Source organism: Crinia signifera, chromosome 4, assembly GCF_055691185.1.
Source record: "Crinia signifera chromosome 4, ASM5569118v1, whole genome shotgun sequence".
Lineage (NCBI taxonomy): Eukaryota > Metazoa > Chordata > Amphibia > Anura > Myobatrachidae > Crinia > Crinia signifera.
In genome coordinates this window covers 96,782,802-96,801,250 of record NC_139220.1, presented here as the reverse complement: position 1 = coordinate 96,801,250, position 18,449 = coordinate 96,782,802, and the positions used below count along the sequence as shown (strand labels likewise).

General features: G+C 43.0%; 1 protein-coding gene across 5 annotated transcripts in view; it reads right to left on the bottom strand.

Annotated features, from left to right (window-relative positions):
• Positions 1-923: 923 nt before the first annotated feature.
• SLC26A2 (solute carrier family 26 member 2) overlaps positions 924-18,449 on the bottom strand; it is a 53,730-nt gene continuing 36,204 nt past the window's right edge. For all 5 annotated transcript variants that reach the window (XM_083182025.1, XM_083182026.1, XM_083182028.1 and 2 more), the window contains 2 exons: positions 13,874-14,503; positions 924-5,065 (listed from right to left, as the gene is read on the bottom strand). In XM_083182025.1, the coding sequence (XP_083038151.1) occupies positions 3,539-5,065; positions 13,874-14,488 (2,142 nt within the window). In that variant the 5' untranslated portion in view covers positions 14,489-14,503 and the 3' untranslated portion in view covers positions 924-3,538. The remainder of the gene's footprint in view (positions 5,066-13,873; positions 14,504-18,449) is intronic.

Here is an 18,449-nt window from a genome sequence, read left to right as displayed (position 1 = left end):
TCTCCGCTTTATCTCCAGTTTATCTCTTCTCCAAGCTTAATAAATCCGCCCCTAACTTTCTATAAGGTAGCAAATTACCTCACAGAAAAGAAAGATAATGGGCCAGATTCTCTAAGCTTCAAAAGTGATAAAATGGAGAGTGGTAAACAGCCAGCCAATCAGCTCCTACATGCCATGTCACAGACTGTGTTTGAAAAATGTCAGACAGGAGCTGATTGGCTAGCTGTTTATCACTCTCCATTTTATCACTTTTGAAGCTTAGAGAATCTGGCCCAATGTCTTTCGAGGCCAAGCAGGCAAATGTCACATGAAAAGTGTGTGGTCTATTACCACTTACCTTACATATGATATGGCAGGCATCATCCTTACCACTACAAATGCCACCTGACCAGTCTTCCTAATCACAACCCAGATCTTGTAAATATAATCTTTTTAGCAATAATTATTAATCAGCCTGAAAATGGCAACCAGAATAATTGCTTTACTTACATTGTTTGTAATAAACTATAACACTATATATACAAGGCACAACTATACAATATATATTTAAGAAATGTACCAATAAAATGTATTTACTTCCATTATTTAAGGCACAAAAGGTGGTAATGTTCATAAACACACTGCAGTCTTACTTTTTCACGGAATGTCTTTAATCATACCTCACAAAATCATGTCCTGGAATTGGGACAGCTCGGAAAAAGGGGATACCATGCCACACCTACCTGTGGGTATGCCTTAAGATTCTGAAGTGCTAGCCTGCCCATTCTTCCCTTTCCTGAAAGACCTTCAATGAAATTTAATAGGATGAGAGATTCAGAAAGTGAGAGATTTAGTAAGAAATCTCCAGGTTATATGTAAAGCGGCAATCATTTACACTGCAAAACCAAACTGGTTTTGCTGTATAAATGATTGCCACTTTAAAAAAAACCTGGAGATTTCTTACTAATTCTCTCACTTTCTGAATCTCTCATCCTATTACAATTCACCCCATATATTATTTCCTGTACAGTAATTCTAGTTACCTGGAAATACATCCTAACAATCCAACAGAACAAATATCCTTATCATAGGGATGTCAGCCACCCAGAATGTGGCCATCTTGTCTAAATTGGGATAGCTGTAAGATATGTTTAGATTATCTATAACACTATTTGTAGTGTTTTTGGGGCATATTTATCAGTTATTATTTGTGGGCTATTTTCATGGGATACCACTGAGGACCACAACAGATATTGGTGATATCTGCTGCAGTACACTATTGTTGCTTGCAAAAGTAGACCCATTTAGTCTATATGGGTACCATGTTTAGGAATGTGATACACGGCCCTCGGTAGTTAACGCCATCTGAAGATTGCATTAGACTGGTTTTTGAGTACCAGGAGAGGGCTTTGTAAGGCTCATGTGGTCAGCAGACTGCACATGTGCAGTAGTGTGTGTGTGTGTCACCTGAAGAAAAAGTGAAGGAATTAATAAAGTGACCCCTTCACTACTAACAGACCGCAGGTATAAGCCCCGGTCCTGTAATTGGACAAATCCTAATTTCTTGCTGCTGCAAATAGAGTTAATAAGAAATTATAATTATCAGGTCTATCAACGGGTGTACAGAAGGTGTGATGTACTTTCTATTCAATCGAATCGGGATTGAATCACACAGCGGCATGTACACATTCAATTTGTACTATACAGTATAGTTCAGATCTGTACAATATAGTCTTCTAGATACAGTCTATCTTTCCATTCAATTTCGATACCACAGGGCCGTGCATCGGGATCGAATCAAATTTGAATTCATTCAATTTCCATTTGATTTTGATCCGATTTTGCTTATATAAGCAAAATTGAATAGAAAAATAGACAAAAATCAAAATCCTGTGTACGCCCTATGAGACTGCGGGGCAGATTTATTAAGTTCGGTGAAGTGATAATGTGGCTGGTACACCGACCACTCAGCTCCTAACTATAAAGTTACAGGCTTGGTTTGAAATACTACAGGTAGGAGCTGATTGGCCAGTGATAAAGACACTTTATTACTTCACCGAGCTTATTAAATCTACCCCTCAGTAATAACCAGTTGCAGCTCCAGAGGAGGTGCTGCAGCACAGTTCAAAATTCAAATAAGGGAACCGCACCTACTGTCACCAGCTCCCATTCCACACTGACTCCCTGGCAGCTGGTGTGGCGTCCCTATTTGAATTTTGATCTTAGCTGTAGCCCCTCTTTTGGAGCCTCCTCTGATAATAAATATGTCCATATATATTACTTGCGGTACTAGTCACTCAAGGGTAGATGTATGATGAGTAGCGCGTCTCCCATTATTTGTATGGACCTGCTTCATCCATTTAGCACAGTGAAGCAGGACATTAGCGCCATGTATTATTGGCTGTCTTGCCTAAAAGGGAGATTAGTAACTAACCTCTTTTCTAAAGTGCACTCTCCCTGCTGTGGCTGCTATGACCAGTGATTGCACAGATTGTGTGTTGGTCATAAATCCCCCAGTGGTAGCCAGGGACAGCGCTGTGCGAGGGCAATGACAGCTGCAGCTGTGGAAATCGATAGCTGCACTTGTCAGAACAGTCAGTGACCATTTATACATTGGCTGGCACATCTAATAATAACAATGCATCTACCCCTCACTTGTGTGATCTTTCCTGAGCTGAACTTACTATACAAATTGTGTTATAGCAGCTGCTGTACTGAAATAACATGGTTAGTATATTCTTCCTATACTAGAATATAAAATTAAATGTCTGGCCTCTTTGAAAATCCCCACAATAATGTACTGTACAACAATTTTTCCATAATATAAATATTAGTGAAAATTCAATCAATTTAAGTGCACTTTATAATATAAATAAAAAATAAAGTGATATTAAAAAATATTGTCATCTATAAAATCCTGAGTAAATAGCTAAAATAAATATGACCATATACACTACTATCTGGTAAACCAAATATTATAACATTTGTTGCCCACAAATGATAGTTTTGCCTAACCAAAACAATTTGGAAATGTTGCTAATTGGCCACATACTGTGGGCCAGATGCACTAAGCTTCAAAAGTGATAAAATGGAGAGTGATAAACAACCAGCCAATCAGCTCCTGCCTGACATTTTTCAAACACAGTCTGTGTCATGGCAGGTAGGAGCTGATTGGCTGGCTGTTTATCACTCTCCATTTTATCACTATGGAAGCTTCCCCATACCTGGAAATTCAGCAATTTGGCAGGAGGATCAAACAGTAGAGTATTTGGGGAAATCAATCATGTAAGATTAAATTTTTTGGTAAATTAACTGATAAAATCAGCAGTAAATCACATCATTGAATCTATCATCATTTTATATAAACTCTTCCTGCTAAGAATACAATGTTTTGTGCTACACTGTTGAGAAAATAAGTTTCCATTATAGATTTATTTTATCCTATTTAATACATAAATATCTGTTTTTATAAGATTGTGAGCAATTCCAGACTGCACACTTCTATAGTGCATTTGTATAATTGTATACTTATAATCATGTCACTGTAACTTCCATCCTTCTAAACTGCAGACCCATTAACACAAGCGTTTTCTTGCTCCTGCTCATATAGTGCAAACTGCACAGCTTGGTGGATGCTATAAAACACCATAGTGCCTTCTTCTTCCTCCTTAAAATAGTCCCCATTTCTGAGGGAATTCCTCACAGAACTATTGCACTGAGCCAGCAAGACACGAATACCGATGTCATTATAATCCTTCAAGACCTCTTTCAAGGTTATTAGCCCTGCTGTATCTATAAACTGAATAGCACTGAAGTCGATGACGATGGAATGCAGAGACACTGGCTCCTGATACATCCACTGTACAGTTTCCAGCTCAATAATATCGGTTTCTGTGATGCCTTCTTTTTTCTGCAGCATCTCTTTCTTCTTTGATGCCTTTCGTTTTGCTGCTGCCACCGATACTGGATCCACACCCGACACTTTATATAAGGTTGATTTAAAGGATTGCTTATTTACATAGTAGATAGGGGCTTCAAACCGAAAAACCTTGATGCCTTTTGTTGTATTTAGATCCTTATATATATTAATGGACTCATACACCTCTGAGGCCTCCACTCTACCTAAAAGTGTTGACCCAGGTCTTTGAGATCTTACAATGACGCAGAACATAGAAAAAGCAATGCCAGACAGAAGTCCAAGTTCTGTACTAATCAATGCTGATGAAAACATAGTAACCAACCAAATAGTAGTGTCCACTTTATTTACTCTCCACATCCTGGGAAGATCTGAAAATTTTCTGAGGGCCCCTCTTAAATTCACTATGGTTATAACACCAAGAACACATTTCTGAAGAGAGTAAAAGAGAGGCGCGATGACCAGCAGAACTAACAGAATGACTAGAGAGGTTACAATTCCTGAGATTTGAGTTTTGCACCCTGTGCATTCCTTTACAAGTGTTTTTGCCAGGGCAGCACTTGTGGTGAAGCAATGGAAAAATGATGGGATGATATTGCAAAATCCAATGGCATACATTTCCTGATTGGCCTTTACCTCATACCCATGTTTCTTGGCAAACATCTCAGAAAGGGAGACAGTGATGGCAAATCCTATAATGGCAATGGATAAAGCCCCCAAGGCAATATTGGGAATTAGGCTCCAATCTGGTGGTTTTGGCATCAAAAAGCCAGTAGGAATTTCCCCTGCAATGCTGGAGCCATATTTCTCTTTGAGATGGCCAAAGTGAGAAGCAAGGGTTGCACCAACCACTACAAACAGTTCAACAGGTATTGGTGCCTTAAGCTTAGACTTGAAACATTCATTGAGTTCTTTGGTTGGAATCAGTACTAGGAGGCATACGATGCTGGTAACAAGATCACAAATGTTGGTCAAGTGAATGTTCTGAAAGATATAGAACCATGTGTAGATGGAAGAGCAAATGCCATTGGCCCGTGGTATACTTAGACCTAAAAGATATTTCACTTGGGATGTGAGGATTGTGAAAGACACACCTGTTGCAAATCCACTGAGCAAAGAGTCAGAGAGGTATACGGAAACAAAGCCAACTTGTAAGAATCCCATTAACACCTGTAGATTAAAAACAAACATAACATTATCATAGACAACAATATAAAATGTTATACCAATTTAACAAGGTTCATTGCACATGAAGAAGCGATTATATGATGATTATCAGACATACTGTAGGAACCACATTAATCAAAAACAGTATATACATGCTGTCTATCAAAAGCAGTATAATACAGAAATACATTAGCAAACATATTGATACATTTTTTCAACATGTTTATATTGGTTTTATCCTTAATTATATAGCACTGATACAGTATGTCATCCTTCAGTCACTACCCAAGGGTTTACTTCATTCTAATTCCATTCTAACTACTGTAAAACATATTTGTTTTGTAGGTACTTGTTTCCTAGCACGGCCACCCCGATTTGCATCGGGGTGGTCGTGTCAGAAAAATTGCTTCGGTCGCATCGCATGCGACCAAATCACATGCGATGCGACCGACGCGATCGACGCGATTTTTACATTGAATTAAATGTGAATAGGGTCCCTGGGACCCTATTTTACATTGGATTAAATGTGAAATATTCCCCAGACCCCCAATTTTACCCCATTAACGCCACCCCATGATTGACGCCAACCCGAAGCGTGGCGAGCGCAGCGAGCCCGCGAGGGGCGGCGGTGCGCGTCCTCCGACCTTTTCATACCCCTACTATCCTCGTCGGCGTGGAGTTGAGAATATAAAGTGTGGCGAGCGCAGCGAGCCACCGAGCCCGAAGCGTGGCAAGCGCAGTGAGCCCCGCGAGGGGACGCGTATAACTTCACAGGTATACGCGTCCCCTCACAGGGCTCGCTGCGCTTGCCACGCTTTGGGCTCGGTGGCTCGCTGCGCTCGCCACACTTTATATTCTCAACTCCACGCCAACATGGATAGTAGGGGTATGAAAAGGTCGGAGGACGCGTACCGCCGCCCCTCGCGTGCTCGCTGCGCTCGACACGCTTCTGGTTGGCGTCAATCGTGGGGTGACGACGGGCCCATATACAATGTGAAATGGATCATATTGGCCCATTTCACATTGTTTCCTATGTGAGATGGACTTAATCAAGTCCATCTCATCTTGTGCCATTATAATGGCACAAGACCGACGCGATGCTCCCGATTTCAATGTTAAAAATTATTTAACATTGAAGCCTATGGCAAAATCGTGGGCATCGCTTCGGTCGCGTCGGGGGCAATGTTAATGCACGTGACCGACGCGATGCCCCCGATTTTGCCTTTGCCGGCAAAATGGACCTGATTTCAAAGGAAATCGGGTCCATCGCGGGCATCGTGTACCTTAACTTTAAGGTACACGATGCCCGCGATTGTGGCCGTTCTAGGAAACAAGTACCGTTTTGTATACTGTACTTGATACAATCCATAATAATTGTTGCCTGTTTGTGGCAGCTATGCTGATCTATTCAGATACAGATATATGGGGTCATTCTGCTTCATTCGCTTCCCTGTGGGTTTTTACCTCTGTTCCACAGTGTAGAGTAAGTCTAGACTCAATTGGTGCTGCGAAGAAGGATAATGCTGCGTTACCGCCCAAAACAGCTGCAGGGTGTCAATCACCCTGCGGGCGGACAGCAAAGGCTAGCCATCACTAGATCTATTCGTACAGATGGTACAGTGTACCGCTTGCATGCCCAGTTGTCCGATAATCGTCAATGCTGTGTACAGGTATGAATCGGGCCCAATATGTTGGATGTTTATATCTGGTTTTACTATATTATGATGTTTTCAAAATGTCTGTCATTTCCTCCCAAAAGCAGAAACCTACTGTGCTTTTATTCTGCCTAAGATACAAGTCAAATAAATAATTAGAAGTAAACAAAGCTACTAGTGTGTGTGGTGGTGATAAAAAAAACAGTTGTTAATGAACATACTTAGGAAACAAATTATCTATAAATACAAATTGTAATCTTAAATGAATTATAGATGGGGACTTACTCAATAACCAATTTCTTTTTGGGAGCTTAATCTTTTTACTGCTGAGAAGTTTCACACTGCTAAATAAGAGCAGGCTCTTATACAGAATGCATTCCATTGTTGTTGCTGATACATGCCTTAAATTGCTATTAAATCACACAAGCTGTGGATATTTTTCTAATTAAATTTTAATTGAAACAGCAATATGCATGCAAATAAATGAGCGGTTTCACATGAAAGTATAGTCACTGTGCCTCATAGTCTTCAATCAAGAACTCCAGATACACACAAACTGCTGAGGCTGGACGATACATTGTTGATTAAATGATTTGTGGGCTATACCATACTTGCCTACTTTTGAAAACTAGTTTCAGGGAGATTATATTTGTTAGCAAAATTTAGCACAGTTCCCCATTGAGGGGGCGTGTCATGCTCCACTTAAAGAGCGTGTCTAGTTCCATATATGGAGAGATTGTGAAAAGAGATTGTGAACTTGGCACCTAGAAGCATGGGTGTGTACTGCTACATCTGAGAGGAATCTCTTAAAATAAATTATAACCAAATGTAGATGAGCCCCAAGCAGTTAGTAAGAGCTACTATACTTGGTAAAGTGCTGGAAAATGGTGCTGATGATTAAATGTAAATGTATCTGTCTCTCATTCCTTTTTTCCCCAAAAAATTTAACAGTGTAATGTGGGCTAGGTGAAATGAGGGAGATTGCTAGACTAATGAGGGAGAGAGGGAGATTGCTGCTAATTCAGGGAGTCTCCTGCAGAATACAGGAGGGTAGGCAACTATGGGCTATACATAGAAGATCAAACTAACCTAGACAGATTACTGTATTGTCAAGCAAAGTTGCCTTGTTCTTTACCCGATCCTCATATAAAACACAGAATGGTCTATAATTCATCAGTCTGTAGATCAACATAATTTTACATTTTAAAGCACATTTTTATAAATCACCACATTTTGGTTATCAAATAATAATAATAAGTTAATAAAGAGTAGTAAATTATTTTGTCTGATAGTCCTTGCAGTACATATCTTTTTAAATGTTTTAAAATGTAAGATTAAAATAAAACAATTATGGGCCAAATGTAATAGGATGTGAGAGAGTCCTCCCATTTTTTTTAAAGCAGCAATCATTTACACTGAAAAAAAAAACAAAACAAAAAAACAGGTTGATTTTGCCATGTAATTGACTGCTGCTTTAAAAGAATGGGAAAAATCTCCCAAAATCTCTCACTTTTTCATTTCAAAAGACTTTGCCAAAATCTTTGATAGATATATCTTTCCCCAAAGTAGTGAGTACACACTGAGATATTTTCCTTGGAGCAAGAGATTTTCAGGAGGCGAAAGACTGCTGAAAATCTTTCGTACTAAAGGTTATTTACATAATGGACGGGGTTTGAATTCCAAGGGTGGGAGCAGAGGCCATTTTATTCAGTGCATTCCTGTTCTTGGTGCCTGATTCAGAAGTGATTGCTGGGCTGCATATATTTGGAGCCCAGCAATCAGGTAAATTCCACCCTGCACCGCCCTGACCAGGCAAAATCCCACCTATGTGCATGGCAAACATTTTATTTGCAGCTGAGCACGTAGGGAGAAATCCATTCACTTGCGATAGCAATGTATATGTTACGCCTAGGGTAGCCAACTGAATGTACCTGTGCAACAGCTAGGTTGTCTTGAAAATGTAAACTGTTGGTAGCTCTCGAGGACTGTAGTTGGCTACCACTGTGTTACGCCATAACAAAATATACATTGGGGGGGGGGGGGGGGGGGCAGTGGTGGCGGCAACATATACATTGCTGGCCTGCGAAAAATTTAAGGCATGGCTTTGTGGGACAGGGGACTATGCACACTGTAATGCCCATTACACATATGCCACACACCATAATGCCCATTACACATATGCCACACACCGTAATGCCCATTATATAGAATGCCACATAGGTGCCACTTACCTACATGCTCATCGCTAGGGTTTTCATGCACGGGGTAACATGCTATGTGCACTGCACTGTGCGGCTCTGCCTCCTTCCGCTCACAGTGCCCTGCTGTCTGTCCCTGCCTGCATCACTAAAGCAGACCGCCGGGCAGAGCGGTGAGGAAATCCGACTGTCTCAGAGTCCATCTGTCCGCAACTCGCAGCCAATCAGGCAACGGTGGCTCGCGAGTTGCAGGACGGCGTGTCATTTGAAATAGCCGCACAGCAGATGGTTGAACCTGCTCTGAGACAGCCGGGTTTACCACCACTCTGCCAGCTGTCTCCTTTAATGATGTAGGCAGGGATAGACAGCAGGGCAAGGTGAGCGGACGTTCCAGCTCAATTTAACCCATGGTGGGCAGAAATGCCAGTAATATATACGTTGCTGGCATGTGCCAGCTATGTATATATTACTGGCTAATAACTAATAACATTGGTGGCAGTGGTGCCAGTAATATATACATTGTAATATAATCTATGCACTGTTACCTAAAGATAGCTCTGAAATGCACTTAAATAGAGTTGAAACTACCATTGGTGCAGCAGGTGCAGTGCAGTGATGACTGGAGGACTGTAGCCCCTCCAGCAAAATTCTGCCACTGCTCAACAGTGATCTCTGGTCCTGGTCTTGGGTCCTGCAACCCCACCCCATTGCTCCGCCTCCAGCAGGCCTCTCTCCATACAAGATTGGAGCTTGTGAAGGTACAGTAGGGAGCAGGAGACTGGCCATTTACTGACTATATAGCAGTTGCTGATGAATGCTTTTGTAATATTACCTCTTCATGAATAATAAATAATATGTTATTACAAATGAATGAAGCAGAAGCTGCTGATGACTGGTTGTACTGCATATTGTACATCCAGTGACGTAACAGTGATTCCCTTCTGTCTCTGTCCCAAGGACCAGTTTTGTAATTAGTGGATTATGCAGATTAAAGTTCTACTTGGATTGAAAAAGCAGAGGATTTTCATCTGTTAGTAGGAGGGGATGCTGGGTCTGAGCTGTTTGGCTTTTATTAGAAGGTCAATCTGGGGCTAGAAAGAGATTACAGCAGTATCGCCAGGTGTTTGTGGAGTATACTATATAACAGGACACTGTGTGTGTCATGTGCTGTATCATAAAACATGCCATGGCTGATGTAGAAATGGGAAAATCATTTGTTTGGTAATTGCTGTTAGTAGGGGCATGTGTGTGATTACTCCACACTGTCTGAGGGGCAAACTGTACATCCCAGGCTGCGATGTCGCTTGTAGTGCCCCAAACATTGCAGCATGAATGGCATGCTGCTGGCATAGCTGCCTACCCTCCTGCATTCTGCAGGAGACTCCCTGATATAGCAGCAATCTCCCTCTCTCCCTCATTAGTCTAGCAATCTCCCTCATTATACCTAGCCCACATTACATTGTTACATTTTTGGGGAAAAAAGGAATGAGAGATAGATACAATTACATTGACTTCTCAGCACCATTTCCCAGCACTTTAGCAAGTATAGTATCTCTTACTAACTGCTTTGGGGGTCATCTACATTTGTATATAAGTCACTTACTCTCAGATGCAGCAGTACACGCCCACATGTCTAGGTGCCACATTCACAATCTCTTTTTTTACAATCTCTCCATATATGGAACTAGACATGCCCTTTGGGAGGAGCATGACACTTGCCCCCCCCCCAATGGGGTGCTTTGAAAAATTATATTACCAACTATAATCTCCCTGATACTAGTTTTCAAAAGTAGGCAAGTATGATTTGAGGACAGAGACAGGTACCATTGCAAAAAACAGGGACCTGTCTGCCCTCTTTTCTGGGGGCCAATCTGAGGGTTACTCAAGTGAGCGATGGTCATACAGATGATCTGATGTAGTGTCTTTGCATGCAGCAAACCAGTGCCAGCAGGAGGCATCTATTTACACAACAGAATATTTCTGAATCAGGCCCTCAGTTCCCCCATAAATGTGCTTGCAGAAATAGAGCAATGAAAAGGACTGAGTCTAGGCTGCAGTAAAATATGTGACATTCCCAAAAGCGGAGTATGTTTCTGGATCATACTTACCCACTTCGTTTGCCCAGTCCTCCGGGAGGGGGCAGTGTAGTCTGTGTAGGTGGGCATGGCTAGTGGGAAGATGCGCTTTGCAGAATGTGTGGAGATACGATAGAGTTAGCAGGGCACCGCCCCCTAACTACACAGCACCATAAAACAGGCATTATATATATATATATATATATATATATATATGTATATATATAGGAAGGATGGGGCTATGATGACGCGATTTGACAATAACATGTCATCGGGTCTCCCTTGGATTAGCCACTTGGGCTCTGTAAATTGACAGCACCTTTCCAGGTTGCTGGGATGGCCACCTAATTTCCTGGAGCCACTTGGGCATTTATGGAGTGTAGGCAAGTATGTGAACTCTCTAGTATATAAAAACACCTACAGATAGATTGCAGCAGGACCTCTGATAACTGTTTTGTGGATTTACTGTAGATTGGTACATAATTAAAAAATAAGTTTGATCGTGGTTTAGCAAACACATCGTGTTTAACTTAAATGTACAAAGGTGTTAATAGAACAGATAAAGTTCTCCATTTAGGTGTTTTTTCATCCGATTTAGTCATGTTCTGCATATTTGATACGGAAAACCAGTCAGTATTACTGTTTTTTACTACTTTGGCTCCACCTTGTGGAATAAGGAAATATTTCAAGAATATGCAGTTTATGCAAGTGTTTATGATGTGCGATATACTCCTTGAGAAATATTGTTATCGGTGTATCCTGAACTCTACATACACACTGAACGATAATGATATAATTCATTCACCTTGCCCCCGCTCAGAACATGCAGTCATTGACGTTATAGTAAAAATTTGACTGCATGTTCAGACGACAGAGGACATTGTTAATACGGGATCATGCATTGGTAATGATTAAGGGCGAGATGTATCAAATGGAAAATGCGGTAAAACCCCGGTTTTACAGCATTTTCCAATGTATCAAAATTGATACTGCAGTGTAGGGTATCGCCACCTTTGGGTGGCGATACCCTTTAGAAGCCTATGGGCTTCTTTTCGCCGCCCGCCGACGCAAACCCGCCGCCTCGCCGACCCCCCCTCTCGCTTACCTTCCTGAAGGGTCCTCCTGGACCCTGGAAGGTAAACCCCTCCTCCCCCTAGTGACGCAGCCGGACGTCCTTCCGGCTGCAGGGGGGAGGAGGAGGCGCCGGGGACAGCTTGCTTAGCGGCGTGAGGGATGTAGGAGCCGGCTGGGAGGTGACGGCTGGGAGGTGACGGAGACCCCCCGCACACCACATTCCAGGTATCGCGGGGGGCCTCCATCACGCATCGCGATGCCAGCCGCATATGTTAGTACATATGCCGCGAAGGGAGGCAATGTATTTTAATACATCCCGCCCTTAGGGCGGTATTCGATCCCTGACGCTATTTCTGAAAGGGAAAATAGCGGGGCTGCCTATTCAATGCTGTAGCTTCCAGCAGTGTTGAAGGTGGAACTCGTCAAAGCATATCAGACTTTAAAACCAGTCGGATCTATTTTGTCGGAAACAGCTGTGGATTGTCGAGTTCGCGATCGAATCGCCACGATCCACAGCCGTTTTCGTGGCATGCCACCGTTTCGCCACTCGACAGGTGAAACATAGAATTCCGCCTGTCGATAAACTGTTGAGTTCAATCTAGTCATCCCAATTAAAACACATAGAGGACAAAGGATGGCTTTTTAAATATATAGGATTTAAAACTTCAGACTTCCACATGAAAAAACAAGACATTTACATATAATAGGTATTGGTGAGAGAAGTACCTTGGCAGTAACACTGTCTATGAGTTTATAATCAGTTGGTCACCAGCAAGTTGTTAGACAGTCATTAGGTCGACACCATTAGGTCAACATGCATTTAGGTCGACATGTGTCTATGTCGACATGCAGGAAGGTCGACATGAGTCTAGGTCGACGGGGTCATTAGGTCGACAGGGGTAACGTCAACAGTGAAAAAGTAAAAAAAACCATTATTATTATTTTTATTTATTTATTTACCCTTATGTCTATACAGTCAATATAAACACTAAAACGTACCACCAGGTCCTCTTTCTGCACTCTCCGTGCTTCGGGCACGATGCCTCGCTGCGCTCGGCACACTATTCTATTCTCCCACCACACCCTAGAGCAGGCATTCCCAACCATGGTCCTCAAGGCACACCAACAGTTTAGGTTTTAGTGATATCCAGGCTTCAGCACAGATGGTTTAATCAGGTGCTAATTAAGTCTCCTGTGCTCACGCCTGGATATCACTAAAACCTGCACTGTTGGTGTGCCTTGAGGACCGTGGTTGGGAAAGCCTGCCCTAGGGGATAGTAAGGCATGAAATACCGCCTGTCGGCACATGTCGTGTCGACATGGACACCGAAATGTACTACCACGTCTGCTCGCCATGCTTCGGGCACACTATTTTATTCTCCCACCACTCCCTAATGGATGGTAGGGCATGAAGTACCGCATGTCGGCACATTTCGGCTCAAAAAAAAAAGTTTCAAAAAAATCCTGTCGCCTTAATAACCATGTCGACCTAATGACCCATGTCGACCGAATGACCCTGTCGACCTAACCCATGGCAACCTAATGACCCTGTCGACCTAACCCATGTCGACATAATGACCCTGTTGACCTAAACTCATGTCGACCTAACTGCATGTTGACCTAGTGGTGTCGACCCAATGACCGTATCCCAGTTTATCAATGCGTTTAGAGTAAATGGAGAGCAGCAGGTTATAGTTTTGTGACTTCTGCAGGCTGGAAGGTCAGAGAACGCACACACTTTTCTATTATAATGCTTCTCCTGAATAAAAGTTACCATAACATTTTTATTTTACTCATCCCAAAACATACCTGATAAACTCCGGCCATGAACGTAACTGTGGCTCCTACTGTAATTGCATAGCAGCTTTTATCACACATCATTCTTAAAGTCTGGTTAACATCAAGTGTTTGGTTGCCCAATAAGGCATCTAGTGAAGACTTGCTTTCTTGGTTCTCCATTGTGTCGTACCCTGCAGCTTGTAGTTCCCGGTCTACAACTTCACCTATCATTAAACACAGTACCCCGAATATTCCAACATGAATATGTTTAGAGGTTCCCATTAGGAAATAAATAATGCAGGCAAAGAAGGAAGTGTAAAGGCCATAGATGGGTTCCTGGCCCGCCAAAAGTGAATAGGCAATAGACTGCGGAACCAACAGAATGCCCACAATAAGGCCAGACATGGCATCGCCCAATAGATATTCTTTTAGTTTGTATTGGGGCAGCCATTGCAGCACAGGTAGGAAACTGAAGAGCATGTCTTTAGCTTTATTTGAGGAACAATGACATGTTTTCTTTAATTGCTCAGCTACATGGGTTTGTACGGAGATACTTTTATTTTCCTTTTCTTCCAGAAGAATGGTCCCCGGAGGCTGGGGGCATCTGTGCGTTGCTTTGGTATTGCCATTATCATCGCTTTTCATATTGAATTACTTGGCCTAATTAACAAAAAGAAAACAATGATTAGTATAATATAAATAAAACAACGCTTATACATTAGTTTGAATTATAAATAAATGTATGTATTAGGAGCAATTAGGTCCTTAAATGATATAAACTGGAAGGAATTATTAAGAGGTATTAATGTGGCTTAATAGCAAAGACAAATTTGAAATGGCTAAAAAAAGGAGGGCATTCAAAGTGTTGAAACAAGATGGTACACCCAAATAATTTACCACTTACAAAGAATGTAATAAGAAATGTAAAAATACAATACAATACAATACAATATGGCTAAATTAGAGACAGAACAAATAATAGCAGCAGATTCCCAAAAAACTCTACAGATATATAAACGGGAAACAGTTAAGGAAGGAAAATATTGGCCCACTAACAAATAAGCAGTGTACCCTGGTAATAGAAGGAAAAGAGAAAGTGGAAATATTTCATTAAGTTTGTCGCCATCGCCATCACCTGCATCCCCGCCATCTGTATGCCGGAAGGGGACGCGCGCGCACGAGGTGCGCGCGCGTCCCCTTCCGACGGTGCTGCTCTCGGTCGGATACTGAGACGCGCGTGCGTGGGGGACGCACGCGCGTCTCAGTCAGATGGAGCGCCGTGACGCCAGCAAAGATAAAACCGGCCCCATCTGTATGATTAGTATGTTCAAATAGGGAATCATAAGGAATTGGGAGATTTGTTTACTAACAGGGCTATACTTAGGACACATGGGAGAAATTCTGTACTGAATTAAGAATTTATTATTATTATTATTATTATTATTAAGTTTCTTATATAGCACACACCAATTCTGCAGAGCTTTACAGTTTATTTGAACATTCACATCAGTCCCTGCCCCAGTGTAGCTTACAATCTATATTCCCTACCACATGTACACACATACACACAGACATTATAGGGTTAATTTGATGGTAGCCAATTAGCTTACCAGTATATTTTTGGATTGTGGGAGGAAATCCACGCAAGTATGGCTAAAATATAAAAACTCTGCACAGTTAGGGCCATGGTGGGAATCAAACCCATAACCTCAGTGCTGTGAGGCCATAAAGCTAACCATTTACACCATCATCATTTGCCGGTGGGGGTAGTTATGGCACCTACTGTTAATGAATTCAAATCAAAACTGGATAAATTCTTGGCCACTAAAGGAATCATATAAATGAACAAGACAGAGATTTTTAGTAAAGATATATCTACGCCAAACCTGACTGCAGCACCGTGTCCCACCTTGGGATACCAACCCCACCTCCAATACACATAAAACACAACAGTGGTGGACAAAGATGCGCTGTCTCTATAATAAAGGTGTGTTTGTTCACTCCTCTTTGTTGTAGTGATGTTTCTCCACTGGTGATTTGCTTATTCAAGCAATAAAGAAATAAGAGATATTGATGAGTCAATGGTTCATCAGAAACACAATGTAAAAACACTGGTTCTCCATCTCACTGACCTGTATAACAGGCCCAATATGCCTGTAAAGGTATCTTTATGGATCACCAATCACATCACACCGTACATGAATATATGTCACCATTATGCTCACCTTTAGGCAGTGCCCTATGTGCACACATTGTGTTTCTGATGAACCATTGACTCATCAATATCTCTTCCTGACATGCATGTTATGATATCCGGGAGTCCTCGCCAACCCTAACTCCGTTGTCATCGAATGGGATTGATGGCTGCGTGCTAGTGCTAGGCTTCGCCTATAATAGCCGCGTTCGACAGAGCCCGTTAGTCAGGCTCCGCCCCCGATGCCACCAGGTCTTGAGAGTTGACAACGCTGCCACCAATGTCAAAGATGAACAAGGGGATGACTAACTAACCCAAGAAGGCGAGGTCACCCTAGCTCTATAGCAAACTGGGTAAACGTAACAATACGTAGAGATGTAACACAAACCTATACCAAACAGGTGTAACAATACACAGAGGTGTTTCATAAGAATCAAGATACAAGTAAGGGGCAGTCTGGGGATAAACCCCACTTATCTGTGCCCTGAGGAGACAACGGCAGCGGGAACCAGGGTACGGACAGCTAGGACAACGCACGGACACCAGGAGGACAAGAGGCAGAACGGAGGACACGGCTGGGAATGAACGACAGGACACAGGATGACTGGACACAGGAACCAGGAGCAGTGGGTAAGCGGGAACCAGGAACACTTGAGACCCTGAGGTGCAAAAGCTATAACCGGCGTCTGTCCTGGGCAGACGCCGGCTCTTTATTCAAAATCCCCGCTGACGCTGACGTGCGCCGCACTGCCGGGCGCATGACCTCAGCGCGCCGGCACGCCGACGGAGACGCTCGGGGACGTTGCCCGGCAACGCCCCGATGCCTGCTGACGATGCCGTGGGGACGGAAGCCAGGGGCGTTGCTGTGCGACGCCGCTAACGTCTCCCCCGGCACTCGTCTACACTGTCTGTCCCGGCCGGTCCGGGACAGAAGTGTAACAGTACCCCCCCCTTGAGGAGGGGTCACCGAACCCTTAGAACCCGGTTTCCAGGGAAATTTTCTAAAGAACTCCGCTCTTAGTCGGGGCGCATGCAAAAACTTTTCTGGGACCCAAGATCTTTCCTCATCTCCAAACCCCTTCCAGTGGACAAGAAACTTGAGCTGACCCCTGACTACCTTGAAATCCAAGATATGTTCCACCACATACTCCTTATGCCCTCGAACCAAGACAGGTCTTTGAGTACGTGTAGAGCTGGATGGAAGGGTTCCGATGACAGGTTTGAGCAGGGAACAATGAAAGACATTATTGATGCGCAGAGACCTGGGAAGCTTAAGTCTGAATGCCACAGGGTTAATTTGTCCGATAATCGGAAATGGACCGATAAACCTGGGACCCAACTTGGGACATTGCTGTCGAAGTCTAATATGACGTGTGGATAACCATACTCTCTGACCCACTTTAAAGAGACACGGTCTCCTGTGCCTATCAAAGAAAATCTTAGACCGGGCTGAGGATTGTCTAAGGGCTATGTGTACATTCTTCCAGGCTTTCCTAAAAAACGAGACAGTGGACGAGGATCTTGACGGATCAACCGGGGGCATGAATGAACTACATTTGGGGTGCAAACCTGAGTTGCAGAAAAAAGGAGAGCTCTTGATGGCTGAATGATAAGAGTTGTTGTATGCGAACTCTGCTAATGGAATAAGCTCAGCCCAATTGTCCTGGCACTTTGAAACGAAACAGCGGAGGTATTGTTCCAAAGCCTGGTTGACCCTCTCGGTCTGTCCATTCGACTGCGGGTGATAGCCAGAGGAGAGACTGACCTGAATCCCTAAGGCTGCACAAAACTGTCTCCAAAACCTGGCCACGAACTGGGAACCTCTATCTGAGACAATATCGACCGGGAGTCCGTGAAGCCTAAAGATGTTGGTGATGAATAAATTTGCTAGGATCTTTGCAGTAGGAAGCTCCATGTAATGGAGTAAAGTGAGCCATTTTGGAAAATCTATCCACAGTAACCCAGATGGTGGTGAACTTGCTAGACGGAGGCAGGTCAACTATAAAGTCCATAGAAATATGGGACCATGGTTTCTTGGGAATGGACAAGGGGAACAGCGGCCCAATAGGAGACTGTCGAGACGATTTGTGTCGCGCACAGACCAGACATGAGGCCACAAATTTGTCGACATCTTGCCTCATAGAGGGCCACCAAACAGTCCTGGCTAACTGTTCAAAAGTTTTGGCAATACCTGGATGCCCGGAGCTTTTTGCCGAGTGAAAGTCCCTGAGAACCGCCTGCCGTAATTTCTGGGGAATAAATAAACGGTCCTGTGGGGTCTGTTGAGGAGCCGACGCTTGGGCAGCAATGACTAAGGTGGCTAAATCTTGGGTCAGGCCCGCCATGATTACTGAGCAAGGGACAATGGGAGATGCTTTCACCTCAGACCCCTGGAAAGTCTGAAAACTGCGG